The 23,319-nt window shown below is 36.6% G+C and overlaps 1 protein-coding gene across 1 annotated transcript in view; it reads right to left on the bottom strand.

The window, feature by feature from the left end:
• Positions 1-1,302: 1,302 nt before the first annotated feature.
• The window catches only part of GlnRS (Glutaminyl-tRNA synthetase), a 57,111-nt gene continuing 35,094 nt past the window's right edge, over positions 1,303-23,319 (bottom strand). Inside the window, exons 9-14 of the mRNA XM_083128031.1 lie at positions 18,268-18,407; positions 14,434-14,605; positions 9,333-9,495; positions 7,459-7,679; positions 3,193-3,382; positions 1,303-1,529 (exon numbers count right to left, since the gene is read on the bottom strand). Of these exons, the coding sequence (XP_082984157.1) occupies positions 1,479-1,529; positions 3,193-3,382; positions 7,459-7,679; positions 9,333-9,495; positions 14,434-14,605; positions 18,268-18,407 (937 nt within the window). The 3' untranslated portion in view covers positions 1,303-1,478. The remainder of the gene's footprint in view (positions 1,530-3,192; positions 3,383-7,458; positions 7,680-9,332; positions 9,496-14,433; positions 14,606-18,267; positions 18,408-23,319) is intronic.

Genomic DNA, 23,319 nt, shown 5'->3' on the forward strand with positions numbered 1-23,319 from the left:
GTGTACTGCATTGAAATTATTGATTGTGGTTGAAATTAATATTTCAACGGGGGGGAGTGTGTTCGGTGAACAATGCATATAATTAGTGTTTTTAATCTTGTTTTCCATTTTTGTGTATATGTGTGAGTTATTCATGTGAAGTGTGTGGGAGTAAGAAACTGCGGAACCTCCCGCATACTTGATTTCGGGAACTTACACACCCACAAGTAAATTCGGGAACGTCCCGAGAGGTGAGCCAGGCTCTTAGCTTGGGCGTTGCCACGAGAAAAGAACAGTCGTGATCAGAGAGTCATCGTGAGAAGAACCGTGTCACACGCGCGCGGTCACAAGTGCGCTGTAGAGACATTCTACAGCCAAACAGACAGTCCTTCGTGTATATTGTTTAGTTATTGTATAGTCCTTCGTATATGTGTATTATAGACATTAAATGTATGTATATATCGTCTTTGTGCGTCTGTTACTTAACCAGACACCGTGCGGGAACCGACGCAGTTAGGATAATTCGGGCCAGGGTGGAGTTCAGCCAGTTAGCCAATGTAGTGCGGGGCTTTCTGGAAACTGACACTCAACACCCCCAGTTTTGGAACCCAATCGCCGCCACTGCACAAGAGGATATTCTCCTCTTGGTCCACATAGCAACAGGTGACTCATTGAATAGGTATGATGTCACTATCTCTTGACTGGCATAGCTTTTCGAACTACAAGAAAGCCTTTTTGTAAACCTGGATTATACTGCGCATTATACACAAGATAAATTTTTTTGTCGCTTTTCCCCATCAAAAACCAGAGTGCGCATTACACACGCATGTGTACACACGCATGTGCACGCACGCATAAATACGGTATTTTTTTATATGTTTTTCATTTATGTCAAATGTTTTGAGTGACATTCCTTGATGATTAGAGCAATAATGGAAACTAAAATTCCTTGTACAGAAGTGTCACTGAAAGACTAGGATATCATAAAATGTGAGCAAGATGGATAGGACACCATTCAACCTTGGAACTTTGCTCAATTTGCAACAACATGACGGCAAAAACCATAGACAATGAAGACTTTAGCAACAGAGCTGCTAAACTGGTTCAATTCTCAGCATGCGCAGGGCATCAAAAATCTGTTTCTTGGTGTAAAATTGTTTGGAAATGACTGGTGACTATGTACAAGTGAAATCAGTATGCACAACACGTGTACAAGCAATGAAGCGTTTTTTTATTTCTATTTTATGACCACCTTTACACTGAAATGCACCTCATACTTATGCTATCACCTAAATTTTCAGTTCTGAGAATAAAATATGCATGAACATTATTTCCACCTTTATTTTCAGTTTTGATTTCCAACACAGCTCAGCAGGAAACTGGTACAATTAATTTCATAAATACAAGTTCAATAATATGTTTGAATAAAGTTTTTCTGAAAAACTCTCAAACTTCATTGTTTGGTTAGCACTTAACAGTAACATTGAGCAAGGAACGCTTCACTTCTTCTGTGCATCCTCCTTCAGAGTAACCGTCCGATTGAAAACAATCTGTAATTAGTAAAGATACTATAATTATAGTCTTATTACAAGATTCATTGTATAACTGCTTCCTTTTACTTTTAATTAATTAAAAACTGAATTTTTCTTGTTACTGTAAACAAAGGAAATATGTTTTTGTTACTGAAAACAAAGTCTCGGGTCGCAAGAGGACAATCATAAACTATATTTAGCACAATTGTAGTTACATAGTAGTGTTACATTTTAGAATCTGAGCTGCAGAAGCTCCCTGAAAAGAAATGTCTTCAGTTAATTACCACTTGTTCTTCAATATTGAGATGGAATGCCAACATTGTGCCTCATGCGAAAGCTCTAGCCACTGCATTCAAAACAAAACAAACTTCAAATCTCTATAATGAATAGTTTTTGTTGTATGAATTTTTAAATAGTACATTTCCATTACATCCCTGAAAGTAAAAACATATTTGGACTAGGGCTGAGCCGATACTACTTTGAACCGATACCAATATAGATACTTGAAAATTGTAATAATTAAAAGTTGTTCAAAATCTTGAATAACACTTGTGAACGTATTCCACCCAAATTATATGAATCAATGTACCAAGAATTTTGCTTTAAAATACTCCCTCTGTCCCATAATTATTGTCCGGTATGCCAAAATGGTGACTTTTTATTTATGTTCTTTTGGATACTTGATCGGCAAATTTGTACTGATCCTTCAGTAATAACGTTGTATGGTTCATTCCCGTGTTTTAATTTTCTTCTTCTGTATACACCAATGTCACAGTTTGCCTATTGGACAATTATTATGGGACAACAAACAAAAGTGTACCGGACAATAATTATGGGACAGAGGGAGTATTCAAGAATTACACCAGAATATTAAATTACATGTTATAAGTACTAGTTTCTCCGTATTTTTATACTACCGCGTGTCTCTTTTCCCAATTATGAATTACATGTTATGTTATCAAGAAAATCATTTATTCATGCAAAACTGGTGCAAAATTAAAAGGAACTTCGAATTTTGAAAAATTTTCAGGATAATTAGACTCGACGAAAGTGTCCCGTGGCATTTTTGAGGAATCTGTGAAAGATCAAAATGCCGGAAAAGTATCGGTAAATAAATTCCAACCGATACTTTCCAATACAGATACCACTGGTATCGGCCTATAGCAATACATTGGCATCGGTATCGGCTCAGCTCTAATTTTGACAAATTTCCAGTACTTATACTGCATGGAAATTTGGATATCATACATTCACACATTAGAAATAAATAATTACATGAAAAATTAAAAGAATTTAAAAATAGAAATACCATCTCTGTTTTCGAGGAATGACATGTAAAATGCTGGGACAGTAGTAATCACAGCCATCTTAAAGGATTTACAGCTGCTGGGATTGCTGTTGTCCCAGTCATCCACTAACAGGTTATCATCCTAGTCGGATGGCTGGCACAGGATTTGAACCAACAAAGTTTAAAATAAAGAGTGCACATTTTTGAGAGAGCAAAGTATGACTGGTCAAAGAAACTTGCTGGCTCTCTGAGAGCAAATTTGGAACTCACCTATTTAATGATTACACACGGAACAACTTTTAACTCGGTAACTCTACAATACACCTAAGTTAACGACAAAACAAATACCACATGCTGTGTAAATCAAGTTAATAAGGAACTGAGCATTCTTACCTTTTCAGGAGAGCTGTCTGGATCCACAGAGAAGAATCCCGTCCTCTCAAACTGGAACTTATCATACACCCGGGCATTTTTCACTGAAACATCTGCATATGCTGTCAGAACCTGGAGGGAATTCTTGTTACAATCAGTGATGAACCCACCAGGCACTTCGCTGGGGTCTTCTGGATGTTTATGCTTGAATCTACAATGAAAGTAAATGTACCAATATATTTTCCATCTGTGACTCTGCTACAATCTCATCTGCGTAAGAACACAAGGTGATCCCAGATTATTGGAAACCATTTATTTGCTGTATTGATGTCAGAGAAATTCTAATGACATACACAGGAATACCACTCACTTTAGCAAAACAATTTCCTTGATTTTTCAAGGCAATTTTAAAATAAATTTCCGAAACGTTTCTGTGGTGATAACTAAGCATAAACACAAACATAAAAACATACTAGACATAAAAAATAGAACTTTAAGTTCTGATGTTTCACCAGATTCTTGCTGGCATTGTCAAGAATAAAATAGGAGTCAAAAACATGTGTGAGCAGTAGTTTAAAAGTTTAATTCTTATGTGTGCTGTTTCCTCTTGTGTTACTGCTTTGACAGGTATGATGAACTGTATGTTTTAAGTGTAAACCGCACTTGCTATTTAAGAGAACAGAGCTTATACAACACTGCAAAATAAATGACCATGACTTTTATAATTTAAAAAAAATATAATCTTACTCATAGAGATCGTAGTTCAAGAAAAAGTGGAATTTATTTTCAGTTCCAAATAATGGGAAGTACCAAAAACCACATCATTTTCCCCGATTTGATGTGAAAGAGTTTTTCTTTCAAAGGTTGGTTTCACTGATTTTTCCAGATTTTTAAGGTCAGTGGAGGGAGGAGGAGGACCTGCATACTTAACAATGGCAACTGTTCAAGAGTACACAATGAGGGTACTTTAGTCTTTCACAACAAAGTTCATTATCATTCAGATACGCAACTGGTTAAATCCATTTCAAGATTGTGGGGGAAATCGATTACCATTTGGTCAACTTAACATTCCACATTTAAGTCAAGCATGCAAAGCTATTTATCATTCTGCAGTGTTGATTCTATCAGAAGTAAAAATGTTTCGAGTTACCTTTTCATATCGTGTAAGCATATCCACCCCACCTTATTACTTTAAGCTTGAAAACTATAGGTAACGAAACCTTGACAACAATGCTGAATCACCTTGTACATTATCATAGTAAAAATCAAGTCAGGTGTAAAATTTCATTATGAAAACACGACAAAAGCAATTGCCATATCAATTGATCATAATTTATCCCTGTATTAATTCAAGACAAAGCCAAGGTATTGTCAGTTGAAAAAATGCCTAAAACTTAACAAGTAAATTAAAATTATGGGTATATCGTGAATTATTTATATCTCTCATGTCACAGAGGGAAGAACTGTATCAACAACAGAAAAAAATAGGAGAGAGCATGACTTGGATAATACTCATGAAGATTAACTCTGTATCTAGATTAAAAGCAATAAAATGCCGGAGAACAAATTCTTTTACACACGGCAAAGACTGCGCCTTTGGAAAAAATGATTTAACACAAAACCAAACAGAGGATTATCCTGACTGTGTGCGTGTTCAGGCACTAGAGTCTTGTTGGCCTGAAGAAAGGTGGTTTCTAACGTGTGTTATACAGAATGCAAACTAAAAAAGACGGCTGAGCATTCTGACGTGTGATTGGAGAAATGGTGCACTGCCACCAAAGAGAGCATTACGGGAAGTGGTGAATTCTGTTGTCTGCTAAATTCTATGCAAGCTGCAGCCTGGCCAATATACCATCACACAAACTGAACCAAGTACTACTGGGTGTGGAAATGTGGTGCTTTAATCTGGTGCACAGTGAACAACATCCCGTGAAATGCTTACTGTGACCATTGATCACACTGTGTTATACTTCCAAAGCATCATCCACGTGCACATGGTACATACTGAACACTGCTGTACCAACATAAACTCAAATTGCTGGTTGTTACTTCAGCGCCATATTTCAACCTGGTGGTGAAAGTTTGAACTAATTCAAAAAGGGAAATTTTAATTGTGGCCACCTGGTAACTCTCTACAGGTGAAGTTCATTTCTTTCTACCTCTCCTCTGAACACAGTGGTCTCTGCAGTGTTGCTAGCAGCACAGTGATGATTCTCACCTGATTTGTCTGTACTTTGCCTAAATTGTGATTATAAACAAGTTCCACATTTCCCATCTGTAAATACAAAGTGAACAGGAAAATAATGAAGGAGAGGGAAGTAAAATTTTCAAATAGCAAAGTAGTACTTGAACAAGTTAACCACAGGGCTGAACACTAAGATGATGATATTACTAGAGGCACGCATATTTCGTTTTTGACAAGAAAAAATGAAATGTGAAATACACATTGTAGTGTTAATTTTTCATGTTTCTGAAAGGTGGTGGGTGAATTTTCTCACCATGTTTTGTAACGATATAATGCGAAATGAACTGCAAAATGCGAAATAGACTCTTAAACACGAAATTTAGAGTTTATTTACCGACGTGACACTTTCCGAAGTCAGAATTATCCTGTGAGTTATGCAATTGACAGAAAATTGATTAATTCTGCTGTGGATATTTGAGAAGAAAAATTGGATTCCTTTATACAGGAACAAACTTCATACTCTGGTTACTACATAAATGTGCTATTACAAGGGATATGTTTATTTTGTGTAGTAAGTGCAGTTTTAAATCAAATTTGGAATTATATTCACATTTTTGAAACCAAAATGTCATTTTATATACCACTTTTTCACTGCTATAACAGCAAAATTTAATTTTATTTACTGCTTTTGAACCCGTTATTGACTATTTTTGTACCGAAATTTTGCTTTTTTATTTACCAAAAAAATGTGCCTCTAGATATTACACACATACAATCTAACTAATTTTATATTACAATGAAATATGCAACACTTAATTCCAAACAACTGCCACCATAGAATTTCATGTGACTACAATATCAACTAATATTTAAATTTTTAATTCACTCAAATTCACTGTTCTCTAGTCACATGGGACCAGAGGAAGTGCAGCAGTCTCTCAAAACTAAAACAAACGCACCTTGCAGCCTCGAAATCTGGTGCAAGGTAAACATTTTTGCATGACAATCTTTTTACCACCAGTAACTGAATTCTATAGTGTAAATCACCAACCCTGAGACCTTCTGTAAACAAACCGTCTCACCAATTCGATGTATCACTGAACACTGAGACCTTCCCGAACGTATAGAACTCGCCATGTTGAAAGTGGCACTACTTCCTTGCTGTTCACATTATTATTTTTAGAAAATAACCAATGTTATAAAATATCAATATCTACACAAATCTCTCAGCTCATTGAAAGTTACAATGCATATTCCTACAAAATGTTCACACTTATCTTGCCTTGCCATGTCACCAAGTTATTTTACGAAGTGCACTATATTTGGAGGAACAAAAATCGTTATTAGGATGCTTGTCAAAGTTTCCAACCGCAATAAATTTACGAACTTTCTTTGTCTTGTTTTGATCATCATCATCAATATACTTATTGGACTTACAGCATTGCATATGGCTTTTTATGCCCATTATATATTTTATTTACATACAATTTACATAAAATCTACAAACAAATTTCAAATACACTCCTATCTATTTCAAACCTTAGAAATATACATTACCATGTTATATCATTTTGTCTAAGCCAAATTTATGGGAAATGATTCCTGGTGCAAAGAGTTAACCATAAAGGTGAAGCAATAAGGACAAAAGAAAGAGCATTGGATTTAAAGAGAGACGTCATTTGCGGCGGCATATCCCATACTACAAATTGGCCATTTTTTTACCTTCCGTAATGAATCCTGTAACACTGGATTTTCATGTTGATTATTTTACTTCTATGAGTTTCCAATATTTTCTGCATGCACGTGGTTTTGTTTACAGAAGGTCTCAGGGTTGGTGATTTGAATTTTAGTTGTGGCATTTCACAGTCAAAGGCTTTTTTTTTTCTCTCTTAATAACATTGATTCCCCCACAGACTGCTCCATTACATACAAATTCTACCAGACAGTTGGTGAAAGACCAGACTGGCAATACTACGTAGCAGCGTGTCGAGGGTAGGAGGAGGACAGCATGGCTTTCACATGCCCGTTAAAAATTAAAAAGTTAATAAAATGACAACAAGGTACTGAAGCAAGGCATATGAAGTACACTAAATAGTACTTACAGGCGCTCATACAGCCTGACTTCCACATGCACCGGATGTGACACCCAGTGTATGAAAGCCTTAGGCTTGGAGGAGGCCGAGCTTGGGGCACACCTCACTTCCAGCTCCACCACGTTTCCCTGACAGTCCTTGATGGCCCTCGCCAAGGTGATCACGTAGCCTGCGTGCCTCAGCCCCACTGGCTGATTGGGTGTCAGGCGTTTGTATGCCTTCTCCTCCTCCTGCAAAGGCAACACGTATGTGCTGAACATATGTTGTAAGTTTAAAAAGTGAACTTTGATATTTAGGCACCTCTAGGCAACTAATGCACAATATTCAGGCAGCATTAGGCAACTAATGCATTATATTTAGGCATGTAGCAACGCTATATTCTATTTAGGCAGGTCTTGGCAATTAAAGCATAACATTAAGGCACCACTCGGCAATTAATACATATTTGGACACAACTATGGAACTAATGCAAAATATTTACGTGCCACTAAATCCACATGATTAGGATTAGGATTTTTATTTTTATTATTTTCTAGGTGCAGTTTCCAAATTATACTTGTGATTTTAATGACCATAAAAACACAAATTTTTATTTATTTTCTTTATTTTTTTATGCAAGTATTATCCTGCTGAAAAACAGCTGGCTGGCCTTAGTACAGCAGTATGTATACATGTAAATACAAAAAAGTCATAAATTTATAATACAAGATTGAATGATAAAGATGTGACTGTACAAAAGAAATACTAAATACAATAAGAGGTACAATAAAATATGAATGATATATACATTAAAGTATACATGATAAGTCATTAAATAGGTGATTGATTAAAATACAAATGATCTTTAGGCTCGTAGGAAATCATTATAACTACTGACTATGGAGTTTAAAAACTCATTATATTTATAATCTGTGGATGTTGTCAATAACGACCCTTTAGTGCGTACTCGATACGGCGTAGCTCGTATAGATATTCTCGATAAAAGCGTAGGGACAGAGTAGTAACCTCCTAAGATTTTCTCAACAAAATTATGTCCAAACGACGCACAAATTATGTCATTTCTGTTTCTTCTAGCTGAGAGATATTCAACTTTTAACTTGTTCAATAGGTTGTCATAACTATAAAATAATTTAAACAGTTTAAATCTAAAATATAAATAGGAAAGAAATTTATTTTGTATATTCTCAATGATGTCACATTTTCCAACACCACAGGAAAAATTCTATGTCACAGAACTGAATTCCAGAATGGGTCTGACAAATGCCATGTACATAACTAAGAGAAGGTGGAGGTTGTTCAGACCTTGCCATTTGTTTATGACCCAACCTGTCAGTTTTCTATTTGTTTTCTAAGATGAAATTCATTTTTTCTTAGCAAAATTTCATTTTTTTATTCACCACACCAAAAGCTATAAACTACATAAAACATCTGAAAAAGTTTAACTGATGCCGTATACGTGAAATTATATATTGACAAAATTATAAGCCCAAGGTTGGGACTCATTGTAGCAAACCAACTTGCTTCGCTATCCCAAATACTTTAAAATAACTTTCCAAACTACCCTACAATGGTTTAACATAGTAATAAAGAAGTGTTGTCTTCAAAGTTTCATGCTATTCAACAATATTGAAAATAAATAACACCTTTAGTTCTCTCACCCTTGCAAGAAAAAGAAAGCAATTAATTTCCCGGTCTTTTCCTGGTTTGTAAACAATATTACGAAATTCCCTGACATTACCATGATTTTTTACTCCTAGCTTGATATGCCTAACTTTTCCAGGATTTCCATGGCAGTGGGAACCCTTAAAATTACAAACTTAACAAAAGATAATTTGATGAGAAACATGAAAATGGTGAAGCAGAAGCACACCAATGTTACATACCTCCTTGAAGTCGCTTCTTTCGATGTACAGAACCTTATCAAAGGGCACAAAGTGGTTGCCCTTCTGTGGGTCATTAGGGAAGTTTGGCACCTGGATGTCTGTCACACCAGGGAAGGGGAAGTTGACGATCGTGACTTTCAGTGGCTCCAGAACTACCATGGCCCTACAGAGAAAGGTCAGACACTGCATTACATCATATGTAGAAATTCATCACTGCACAAACAGTCCCAATTATGCTAATGAGGTAGAAAGTGACACAAAATAATTAAATAATTAAGCAATATTAATTATTACTGCAACACTTATGTGCAACCTTGATGCAGAAGCTGTTTTCTATGATATTATCAGAGTTGTTCTCAGTAAAAAATTCAAAATTATGCTCTACTATAAATAAAATATAATGTCCCAGAAACTTAAATGAGTTTTGCCTATTTTGTTCCTGTGATAAGTTTTGTAGATTTTTATTATGTTTCCATGCCTATTTTGATATTAGTGCCTATAATTGCCCAAAAGTTCTTTAAAATGGTTGACAATAATGTTCTGATTGTGAAAAGTATGTTTATTTGCCCTTTTTTTTTTTTTAAAGTTTCCCAAAAGCATATTCAGAGAGCAAATTATGGTGATTGCAGATTGCTTGTCCTCCTCCCCTCCAATGTCCTTTATGAGTAAAACCCACAATAAATCTTCAAAAAAGATAAGGATAAGATTGTGTCCTTGACATCATCTTTAATCTGCATAGCAGGTGACAAAAATTCATCCAATGTGTCTCTACAGAAAGCCCACAATTCTGACACTGAAGGTTTCAGGTTTGTGTGCCAACCTACACATGGCTTTTCTTTGTGAATGTTCTGTGATCAATTGAATCTGATCACCATGCATCCTCGTCGTCATAATTAGTTGATAAATACAGAGAAACCATGAAACAGTTTTATTTGTAGTTCTATTAATTTCAGTGGCCACTAACATCCTCCTTGGAACTTGTTGCACTGTTGCTTGGTGTGCTTCTATTGTGTCTCTCTCTATTTATCTACTACCGCATCTCTCATTTCCCAATCATGAATGATTAGTTGAAATGGCAAAGGAATGCAAAACAAGAAAATACAAACATGAATTGTTCCCCTTTCATTTTATTGGACTTGAGCTTTGAGAGTTGAGATAAACTTTCTTAACAAGAGCAATATGATGCCTGCACCAGAATACCGTGTATAATGCACACCCTGGTTTTTGATTGGAGAAAAAAAAGAAAAAGAAAAAAAAACATATTTCCTATATAATATGCAGTACAATTCGGTTCAAGAAATGGCTTTCTTAGTTGTATGTTGTAAAGCTGTTACTATGCCGATTAGAGTACTGCATTGGACCACTTTCACTCGCTCAAACTTAATTGAATCTCCAAAGCTCGAGCGAGATGCTCGAATATATACTAATGTCCAAAATTAAAGCAACAAACTGAAATTCTTTCCTGTGTGTCCATTTGACCACATAATACGATCAAGTGATAGTAATATTTATGATGTCATAGACAACTGGTTTAAGATAGAAAATAAACTAACCTTAATGTGCCAGGATTCAAGGGTGCCCATTCCCCCCAAGGCCAATGGCACATCCCCCCCCCCGCATGTCATGCGTTTCCCCCAAATCATATCATTCGCGCCCTTAAACCATATTATAATCCCCACAAAATATTTAATTACAACAGCTTGACTACCGAAAGTAACTTTTTCTTAGCTTTACTGAACATTATAATTGATCTGCCTTCTCCTCCTTCTCCTCCATCACTCAAGACCACCCCTAAAATCCTTCATTATAATCGAGAATATGGCGTGGATCCTACTTAAAATTGTAGGTTCAGGACCGATTAGCCTTAGAGTGCATAAAGTGGACTTAAAAAACCAAATCAATTAATCGAGAATATCGCTTGTCTTGCAATGCAGCTTTAGTATAAAAACTTCATATTCATCTCATTAAAGCACCAAACACACATCGTAGGAACAAATCATTGTGAGCGAAGAAAGCAAGAAAATATTTACATCCATTTCTTTGTAGTCTTTGAAAAATATTAACTTAATGGGGTGTCAACACTTTCTTAAGATCCCGAAATATTTAGTCTTTTACATTTCCAGCTTTTCTTTTGGCACATTAGGGGTCGAAAACGTGTGGATGCATTATCGCTAAATACAGTCTCCAAAAATTCATGTTCGAACTCTCTCCACTACAGAAATCCCTTGACAATATAAGATTTAACACTTATCAAGAGCTTTCTATCTCCCCCTTTAAATTTTATACTCAATCCTACCACCATAATTTCAATGCCAATTTTAGACTTACTGTTAATATTGAAGAGTAGATATTGCCTCCTTCAAAAAATTAATTCTCAGTCTCCACACCAGAATTTCCGCAACAGTCTAAGACATTAGTAATACACAAGAATTGGATACCCCCTTCAATTTAATGCTCAATCCCCCTCTAACTAAAGTACTCGCCATAATCTAAGATCTAGAGTTGGATACTGTCCCCCCCAAAGTTTAATTCAGAATCCCCCTCAGAACCCATGTGTCAATTAAAGTTTAATATATAGGAATTTGATACCCCACCCCCTTCGATAATGCCCTAAATACTTTCATTTCTTCATCTAATGGATTAAATATGGTGCATTTAAGATGTAAAATTATTATATATATTTTGGAAAAGATATAAATGTTGAATTTTATATTATTTGAAGGAAAAAATCCTCTCCAAAAATCTCGATGGAGCAACCTGCACCATAAAACCCCCTGTGGGCACCCCTGCCAGCATTTATCAACAAAAAAAATCACAGGAGGAAAGAATTTCTGTTTGTTGCTTTAATTTTGGACACTAGTGTATACAGAACATCAAATATCATTTCAATGTGACAATAATCCTTTAAATATATGTGTAAAATTCGTGCTGGTAGTTACAGCCCATAATCATCTATTAATTTTCATATACTGCTATGTATTGGTAAGATAGGCTAAATTACATTTTAACATGGAGATGATGACTATGTTCACTTTAGTTTCAATTTAACTGGGTCTTTCACTTCACGAAGAATATTTGAGGGTGCACTACCACAGACAAATTACGGATGTACGGGAACTACTGGGATTCGAGCGTATACCGATCGTTTGAATGTTCGAGCATTATTCGCTCGAGCAAAGAAACAGTTGATTCCATAAGCCATCTAGTGTCATCCGTGCGAACTATTAGACAATCGAGCAAAAATGCCTCGATGCAGCACTCTAATGCCGATCAAGAGGGAATGGCATCATACCTATTCAATAAATCACTTGTTCCTACGTGGACCAAGACTAGTCTTGTGTATACAATGAACCATCAACTGATGCCACTTCACCCTCCCCTTTCACTGTGTTTAGAATTCCAAAGTTTTCCCTTCTGCAATCACCATGTTTTCTCTGTAGTAGAGGAGAGCAAGATCACAATGTGTAAGAGGGTGAGATATACTGTTGTTAAAAATTGCCAGTTCTGCGGAATATTCAGGAAAACAACAACAGGAGTGTGGATCAAAAATTCAACTTAGTGAGGCAAGTGTAAAACAGTGGCGGAAGCAAGAAAATTTGAAGGCAGCTTTATCCAAGAAGCAAGCTTTTCAGATGTGGAGCTGAAGCTATATAATTACATTATGGATTTGCAGCTCAGGAAGATATGTTCTATTATTTCTCTTATGGCAAATACAGACATTATGCATCTTGTTTGTCAGGAGGTGTGTGATCAAAACCTACACAAAGTAAAAAAAATCATGGGAAATGACTATTTCAAGTTTACACATGCTTTTTTTAAAATTACCGTATTTATGCATGTATAATGCACGTGCATGTATAATGTGCACCCTGGTTTTTGATAAGGAAAAGTGACAAACAATTATATATCGTATATAATGCGCAGTACAATTCAGGTTCAAGAAATGGCTTTCTTAGTTGTGGGTCGTTAAGCTGTTGCTATGTCGATGAACAGTGAATGATATTATTATCATTCCTATTCAATGAGTCAGCTGTTGCCATGTGGACCAAGAGGAGAATATCTTCTTGTTTAAACAATAAGTCACCTACCCATGCCACTTACTCCCTCTCCTTCCACTGTGTTTAGCATCCCAAAGCTTTCACTCTTTTACCATCTTATTATTCTGTAATAGTAGAAAGCGAGATCAAAATTACGTTATGGATTTGCAATGCTCAGGAATTTATTTTCTGTTGGACGGAAGGTGCATGCTCAAATTCTGCCAGAATGGCACTGCTTTTCTTGATGTCGCAACTAACGTAACATTTATAGAAGGCACATTCCGGACCCTAAAACTAGCAGTTTGCAGCAAAAGATATCTTCCATTAGGACATTTACACACTCCATATATGTCATATTATTTGGCCAGTAATATATTTTAATTATTATTTTCTTTTTCTGTATTTTTTCTTTCATCCAAAGTACCATAAAAATCAGAACATTCCTTAATTTTCTGATGAGCTCATTTCAATTGCATTGCATGTTAGTGTTACCATCTTGAATAGAATATTGTTGCTATATTCAGAAACTACAGAATTTAAGGTTTACAACGATATATAACATGATATGGTTCCGTAAACATGAAAAATAAATGCAAGTGTCACAAAATCATGGAATGACCCTGTACGGTTTTGGAAAAATTTGTGCATTATACATGAGAAAATATGGTATTATTATTATTTTAAAAACCCAATCTCGTAATTTCTATTTTCACCTGCTGGTTATATATGTGTTATATACAGTGGCATCAGTGAACACATGTGTGGTTTCATGTTGGCTGTCTGAATTATTCCATGCATAATAAGGCCAGTTTTTTTGGAGGAAAAAAAATTGAAATAAAGTGCACATTATACATGAGTAAATACGGTAACATATGAATACATTTTGTCTTAGCATTTTCTTGGCACAATTGAAAAACCATATGCTATTTTATAAGCACTACAAATGCACTATTCAGCTGAAAACAACATGACAATGAATTTAAAACATAATTCAAGCAAATGTTCTACTGTAAAATAGGCAAATAAACACCCTGTAGTGGTCTTTAATTCCTTGCTCTTCCTACCTGGGGGCAGTGACATTGAGGACGTCTCTGACAGCTGCTTCCAGCATCTGGGGGTCCACCACAACTAAGGCACCTGTCACTCCCATCTGGGCACAGAAGGTGTTGATGGCTTCTGGAGGGAATCCCCGCCGACAGAGGGCTGTCAGGGTGAACAATCTAGGATCATCCCAGTCTGGGAAGAAAATAACAAATTAACATCTGCATACAAAACTCTAATATGTTACGACTTGTCATTGATAAAGGTTAAAACATAAGAGTACAGGTATTCACGGCATAAAGTTTAAACACACGAAATATGGCAACACCATATCAATCTGCAGCTAGTGAGCTAAATTACACACAGGAGTTACCAAAAATGGGAGCAGCATTTTCTCACATCTGACATTTCATCACAAAATAATGAAAAATAAATGCTTAGATATTAAACACAGAATTTAGTTTACTTGTCAATTACATTCAAGTCTGGATTTTTGGTTATGCAAAACTGCGGAAATTATTAATTATGCAATGAAATGTGTATTGAAAAAGGATTATATAAAGGGATAATCTTTACAATATCTCAACAATCACATACACATATCTAAAAATATTCTAAAACAAACTTCTAATGATCACGTACAAATGTTTACACAGGGTCACAAAGAGTGTTCAAAATTAACAGTCGCAAGTCGTAAAATGTTGCGAGAATTTTTAGTTTTGTGCCTATGCAGATTTTGAAGTCACCATTTTTGTCAGCTCGATAGAGAAAAATGGTTTCCAAACCAGGACACTCACTACATATTTACCCAACACCTAAGGACAGGGCTGAGCAATTTTGTTGATGGTCCTAATGAACTCAGCATCTGCTTTACTAGGATAGAACCAAGAAACTGGGAAGAGCAGATATTCCAAAAAGTTCCTAAGCTAGGTTAAGGAACTTTCTAAAACTAGCAATACAGTGGAAAAACAGTAATTCCTTGTAAAAGTACCTTTCTTTATTTCTTCAACATCCACACATCATACCCACGTAGAAAAGTGATGCTTCTAATTAAGATTCAGGAATCACTGAAACCCTACTGAGAAGATTATGAAATCTCAGTTAAGTACAGCTTTGAATTGCATCCTTGCCATTCCACTTAGTCAAGCAGTAAGCTAACGTGTGTCGTTGCAATCCAATAAAAATGCTTTAGGAAGACTCTTGACAAACAATTCAGTGGATAATCTGCTTATGATCAACACCGAGGAAGAGTCCAGAACATCGGTATTGAGACAGTCATTTTTGTAGCACAGTCAAACTATGTGCTATGTTCTGGCACACTTTGCCTTTAAAGTGTGTCATCACCTGAATGAGACCTTTCCTGTGCCTCAAGGGACTCCAAAAAGACTCAATGAGCAAGTCACAAATACCCGGTATTGCACAACACACGAGTTATGAGCAGCTGTGGAAGATGCCTTGGCATATGCAAGTCTTGATTATTTCCGCAAAACATCTGCCAGAACATGGTGCAGAACTCAGCTGTGCTACGAAAATGATGGTCTCCATAACGATGTTCCAAACCCTTAAACTATCAGGTAAGTGTTCATATCAAGCATTCAACCATAATCACCATAGCGTCAAGAATAAAGGTCACTTTAAGACCACTCTGTATGTTAGACAGCCTGTAGAAACACATTACAGTACCTATCACTTGAGATATTTCATTGTTAGTGCTTATATGTACTTAATAAGACTGAGCAATGTGTCAAACTAACTGAAATCATATGCAATTTTTAAACAAAACTATGTTCATAATAAACTGCTAATAATAACGTAAACGAATTACTACCTTTATCTGCAGATGAAGTTAGTAATTAATTTATGTTATCTGCATCTTTTATTCCCCAAACATGATAACTGCTAACTTTACAAATTTTATTTTTAATAATTTATTAATCACTACAAAAATGGGAGATAATGTTGGTAGTTCGTCTCTTTTATTGAAGTGAGATTGTGTTGACTGAATTTTCAGTTTGGCAACCAAGTTTTAAGCAATAAACTGCATTTCCTACTCAAGATTCGTCAGGCATGTACTGTCTTGCTACGGGAGACGTGGAATCACGTAAGCTTATCAGAGCAAATTATGAAAACACCTTTATATAGAACAACTCCCACCAAGAAGCAGGTTCATGTTGGGAAAAAAAAAAGTGGAATTTATTTTCATTCCAAAGTCCTGGAAAAAACACTTCATTTTCCTCTGACTTTTCAAGATTTTTACAAGAATTTTTAAAATTCCTTGAAATTTCCAGTTTGTCCTAAATTTTCAGGACAGTGGTCCGATTTTTGTTGTTTAGCATCACTTTTCTGCAACTTTTGGTTAATTGTGACAATAAGGATGAGCGATGATATGATAAAATTGATGATGGAACACTCACAAAGACCACTCATGTGCAGGCCAGGATTTGAACCCAGGACCTTTAGTGTAGTAGCATCCTGTGCTAACTACTCTGCCACGGAGGTCAGCTTTAAGACAGTGGGGAACCCTGTCAAGAGTTACGAAGGCAATGCACTTACACAACACCTAAAGACTCGACAATCAATCAATTTTCTTGCAAACAACAATATAACCTCTTACAACATAAAAGGATGCTACAGGACTAAAGAAAAATAGCAAGAATGGTAATGGTTTGCTTGATCTTGCCCGGGATAGGGACAGGACTTGTATTTCTGTATCAATAAACTCAGGGATTTAAATTCTCCCCATCCTTATTGTTTATCAATAGTTAGAGGCATGCATATTTCGTTTTTGACGAAAACACGAAATGTGAAATAACACATTGTAATGTTAATTTTTTCATGTACCTGAAAGGTGTGAGGTGCATTTTCCTACCCTGTTTTGTCATGAAATAATGCGAAATGAAGTGCAAAATGCGAAATAAGACTCTTAAACATGAAATTTAGAGTTTGTTTACCAACGCGGCACTTTCTGCAGTCAAAATTATCCTGTGAGTTATGCAATCCAAGGAAAATTCACTAATTCTGCTGTAATTATTTAAGAAGCAAAAATGGGCCCTTTTACACAGGAATAAAAATAATACTCTGGTAACTACATAAACATGCTATTAGAAGGGAAATGTTTATTTTATGTAGTAAGTGCAGTTTTTAAATCAAATTTGGGATAATATTCACAAATTTTAAAAACAAGATGGTATTTTATATTCAACTTTTTCACCACTATAAGAGCGAAATTTTATATTATTTACTGCTTTTGAACCCAAAATTAACTCTGTTTTTGTACCGTTATTTTGCTTTTTAATTTACCAAAATTATGTGCCTCTACTGATAGTCAATAAAATACTACTCACTTTTATCTGTAACAAAATAATGACAAAAGCACAAAACACTACATAGCACAGAAAAAAGGTTAGAAAGAGCTTTCAGTTTATCAGATATCTCATCTGCATCAACAAAATGGGATACACGAAATAATACTGACAGAAACTGCAGTGTGGCTAATTGAAATTGGTATCAACTCAGCCCTAGTATCTACATATTACAAGATAGTTAATACAATACTAATACTCTTTTGAAGATATGTATTATTATTCTACAGTGGTAATTATTGAACATCACCTGACATATAAAAGGAACAAAATCAGAATTAATTTACACATAATTCTGTTGATGAGGACGAATTAAAACCCTTTAAGACCTTCTAATACTGTAGTGTGTGGTCCTTTGTGCTTGTGTTCTCATTTTAATATGGGTAATACTAGATGTTTTTTCCACACTGGAAGCAATATACTACATATTTATAAAAACTTCTCCACTAAACATATCAAGCATGTAACATTTTTGTGTGATAACTGATCCCGTACCTCGAACAATGTTCTCGGATATCAGCTTGCCTATTTTCCGTTTGGACACCACAGTGTAGTTAAAATTAAGTCTTCCATACTCCCACTGGACAGGGCAGTAGATGTCTAAGGCATTGCATAACCAGTAGTATGATGACCTCCTGCAAACACAATTAAAATGAAGTAATTTAGTACACTCAAATTTAGCTGAATGACTGTTATAATTACATTCCGCGGCAAAAAATAATCGCCCCCTGTGATAAAATCTAATATTTTCTTTCAAGCAGTGTGTTTTATTTTTTTTGTAATTATTTTGACAATTGTACATACTGTAGGTAATTTTAACATTTTCTGATATTTTACTTACTCTAACAATGAAGGTAATAATGAAGAAATCAACAAAGAAAGCGGTTAGTTGATTAAATTGTTAAGCTTTACGGCCTTTATTGCCTTCCGCTATTGTTTAGTTACCTTTGTTTGGTCTGATGTATAGTTCAATTGTTACATTTGTTTAGGGATTGGTTTCATAACCTCGCTGAAAGGTATCTTGATCAGAAGTCTTCCTTCTTGCTCACAAAGTACAGTAAATCGAAATGGGTAAAAAGCAGGGTGTTAACAGATCTTAACCCAAGAAAGGAAGGAAGGATACTTTAAATGTTAGAGGCTAATGTGTCCAAGAAAGAAATTGCACGAAGACTTTATATTCATCCAAAAACTGCCACAAATGTTGTTCGGCGGAATACAGAGACTGGAAGTACAGACTAGAAAAGGCAGTGGAAGCAAAAGAGTTACAGGGTTGATAGAAAATTGAAACGTCTAGCAAAAGCTGACAAGCTCTCTCGTAGACTGTCTACCCACTGATTAGCTGACATTTGGAGCGGTGAAATTGGAGAAAAGGTATCGGAACGAAAAATGAGAAGGTGTGCAGAGAGGAAACTGAAGAAGAAAACTCCGAAGAAACCACATCTAACACAGCAACACAAGCGCGTTCCCCGGGAATTCCACTCCAAGTACGGCGAATGGAGTGAAGAAGACTGGAGACATGTCATTTTCAGTGACGAAAAGAAGTTTTGTGTACACGGGAATGACGGTGATGTGAAAATGGATGGAGGACAGTGAAGAACTGAAAGATGAATGTGTTACTAACACCAGAAAATACTCAAGAGTACGTGATAATCTGGGGATGCTTTTCTGCAAAAGAAGTTGGCAGGTTCAAAGTTCTGACGGGTAGCTTGAACCAGGATGGATGGCTACATTAGCGTTCTCAACAAGGAATTAAGGAACTCTGCAGCTGATCATTTCTCTCAAGAGAATCTCGATTATTGGATCTTTCAAGAGGACAACGCGACATGCCATACAGCTAAACGGGTCAAACAGTTCAAAGAAATGGAAGGAATTCAAACATTATTTTAGCCACCCAATTCACCGGACATTAACCCAATAGAAAATCTATGGCACATAATGACAATGTGTTTCCTGAACAAGAACTTCTGTAATCGACAGGAGCTCATTGAGGCAATTGTTAATATCTGGTACCGAGAAATTGACTCTGAAACATGTTCCCATTTAGTTGCAAGCATGCCTCATCGACTTGAAGCATTACGAAAAGCAAAAGGTGGACATACAAAATACTGACTTCGGGCAAAGAGGTGAAATCGTGCATTATTGTACTGCAATTAGGTTTGGTAATACTGTATTTGTTTTCAATGTATTTCTTGAAAAATGTAATATACTCTACATTTGGAATAAAAAAATATAACAAAAATAATAATAAAAATAATAATAATAGTGTGCAAAAATTTAAGAACTCCCTCCTTCATCTACATAGCATGTACTTTAAAATATCACACACCAACTGTTGTAAATATTACATTGTTGAAATAAATCCACAAATGAAGAAATACTGCTTCAAAGAAAATTTTTGCACTTTATTACTAGAGGGAGATTCTTTTTTGTCGCGGAGTGTATTTAGTGAAGTTGTCTGTGTCCATATCACCCACCAATGATGGTGTTACATTACATTCATTAGAATGCAAATTAATTCAGTTGTAAATATTTTCTTCCATTCATTTTATATTTGGCTGGGCTAATTGGAACCAAATCAGCAGCTTCAAGTGCAATCTGAACCACTACGTATTGTGTCCCCATTGGGAATCAAACTTGGAACCTCCTGATTGCAAGGGTCAATTTGAACATAAAGGAAGCTTTAATCGCCGCCATAACACATATGTTACAAAAAAAGCATGTCCCTTGTAGCCGCTGTAACACATATGTTACAAACAGCTTTAGATACAATTATCGAGGGTTTGCCACACTTATATTTGTATATTGAGGTTGAAACACTGACAGTTCGTTGGGGAACATGTTTTGCAATCCTGTTTACGAAAATTCCAAATCCCCCCCTCCTTTCTCGGAATATGTCACGTGTTTGGGCTCACCCAAACACGTGTTCGCTCTTCAGTTGACAGACACAATAAATGCTTGGTATTTATGATGCTGTTTTCCTCCAAGCTTCCAACGCTGTGATTTAGTACTGATAAGGCACACATTCTTCTTTGTGTTTAGACCTGGTGATCCAGCTGAAGTAGTGGCAGGGGGGGGGGGGCCAAGGAGAGAGGGGATTGAATGAGGTTTGGCAGTGTCAGCTTTCTGTCGCCTCTATGTTAGAAATGCAATGAAGCTTGACGATAGCCAGAGGCCAGAAGCATGAGTCTAAAGTGTGCGTCTATCCAGAAGTATAGACAAAACAAACGACTGCAAAGGCTCCCTTCCCTCCTCTGTTAGGACTAACAAAGGCCTCACCATAAACAGTTCGTATCATATAACAGCTCATCGATTTCCCTAATGCACAATCGTTTCCTTCCGGACATATTTCCACAAAGAGCCAAGTCAACAGGGAAGAAATAGATTCACAGTAGCTACACAAGATGCAAGTGCGAACGAAAAAAGCAAAAGTTCGGGTTTTCTCCCCAAAGTAGCTGGAGAAGAGGGGGCAAACTCCACATTTTTATGATTTTTTCATTGAAATTCGGGGGATGCAGCCCCGCCCGTAACCCTTGCCTCCCCCCCCTCATGGTTGGGGCATTCAAATTTTCAAATGCACTGATGTTCTGCCTGCAAAACAAAAGTTATCCGAAGTAGATTGGTCCCATAGTGCCAGAGTTATTACGATTTTTCTCCATTATGTATACGAATTCAAATTTCCCGCTCAAAGCTTCGGCAACACTGGGCTTACTTTCGTCAGACCGCGCGGCGTACTAAGGGTTTTAACAGTGTATATGAAATAAGCAGTTACATAAATAATCCAAACAATTGCAGTAGAAATGTTTTTCCAATGAACTTCACACTGACATAGTAGATACTCCCCTAAACCAAAAAGGTTCTTGAGTATTCTGACCTATGATTGGAGAAGAAACACACTGTTGCCAAATCAATAAGATAATTCTGTGGACTGTCAAATACTGCTTTCTTAAGTCTTAAGATTTGAGTTTAAAGTGAAGGATGTGACTCTAGTATCTTTGTTCATCCACAGGACTTGACCACTAGTTGATTGTTTTCCACAGGATCCTTTGTAGGTGCCTCCATGAGGCCTCTAGCAAATCACTATGGGTGTTCAGGAAAGAACTAGTAAAAAACAAAGAACTGCATCTCTTAAACTACTGCTTCGAAGTTTACCTAATTGGAAAGAGAAACAAACAACAACAAAAAATGTTGGATGCATTGAAAGTGGGCATGTGCATGACAATTGGGAGACAAGCAAGTGCAGCTGTCTAGTACTTCACATTAAGCTTTGTGACTGGATTCAATGCAGTCGGGCCCGACCCTGTGGCCGAGTGGTTAGCACATCGCGCCGCGATGCCAAGGGTCCCGGGTTCGAATCCCGGTCGGGCTTGGTTGTTTGTGAATGTCCATTCATCAATTTCACCATTTCATCACTCATCCCCATCTTCGCAAATTAGCCAAGAGGCACAAAACGCAAAGTAAAATAAACTAAAATCAATGCAGTCGGTCAATTAGTACAATATCAGTTTCTGAGCTTGCAACAGTGTCCTGCACTGGGGGCAGCAATTCCCAAAGACAGGTATCGTTGAGTCACAAAGAAAAGAGCAAAATATTACAACTTTCCCAGGACAAGAATTTCTTACAAACTCCCTTCACACAAACTGACTACAAGCTTTGTATTTCTGATTATGTAAACTTTGATGCAGTAAATACAATACTTTCAGAGATGTGATGCTTTATTTTTCACTGGTTCTTAACAGACATCCTATCCTTTTGTTTGCAAAATCATGCCAATGCATTGTTTGTGGCGAGCACAAACGTGCCAGTCCAGTAGCAATGTGGACTTCACAACAGAAGGTTCTCTGTGTGCTTGCTTTTCCCGAGCTGAAGTCTGTAACACTTGTACAACATAGTTTTCAGCGCGAGTGTCAATTATGACCAACTGACAACGTTTCCACGTTTAAAGCCATCAAGAAATGGGACAAACGCCTTCGGAAAACCGGCAGTGTGCAGTCAATGTTGGGCCACCACACGAAGAGTGCAGTTTCAGAGGCTAGTGTTGAAGAATTCAGCACGTCCTTCCAACGAAGCCCTAGGAAGTCAGTCCGACGAGCAAGTATGGAATTACAGGTATCTAAGTCGACAGTACATGATGTTCTCCATAAATGGTTGCGCCTACGGGCATACAATTTTTAGCTTTGTCAGAAACTCAAACCTCAGGACAAGCTACTGCGGAAAACATTTGAGGAAGAAATTCTTGCAGAAATTGATGAAAACGAGGCACAACTCGATTCGCTTTGTTTTTCAGATGAGTGTACATTCCACACTTCCAGGAAGGTGAATAAACACAACTGTTACATCCGGGGAACGGAACCACCCTGCATAGTGAAAGAACACGAATGTGACTCTCCAAAAGTGAATGTCTTGTGTGCATTGTTGAAGAACGGGGTTATAGGGCCATACTTCTTCGCGGAGCGTACCGTTAATGGATCAAATTACGTGGATATGTTGGAGTTGTACGTTGTGCCACAACTTCCTTGTGACATGATATTCCAACAAGATGGCGCTCTG

The sequence above is a fragment of the Lepisma saccharinum genome, chromosome 9, assembly GCF_977018435.1.
Source record: "Lepisma saccharinum chromosome 9, izLepSacc3.1, whole genome shotgun sequence".
Taxonomy (NCBI): Eukaryota; Metazoa; Arthropoda; class Insecta; order Zygentoma; family Lepismatidae; genus Lepisma; species Lepisma saccharinum.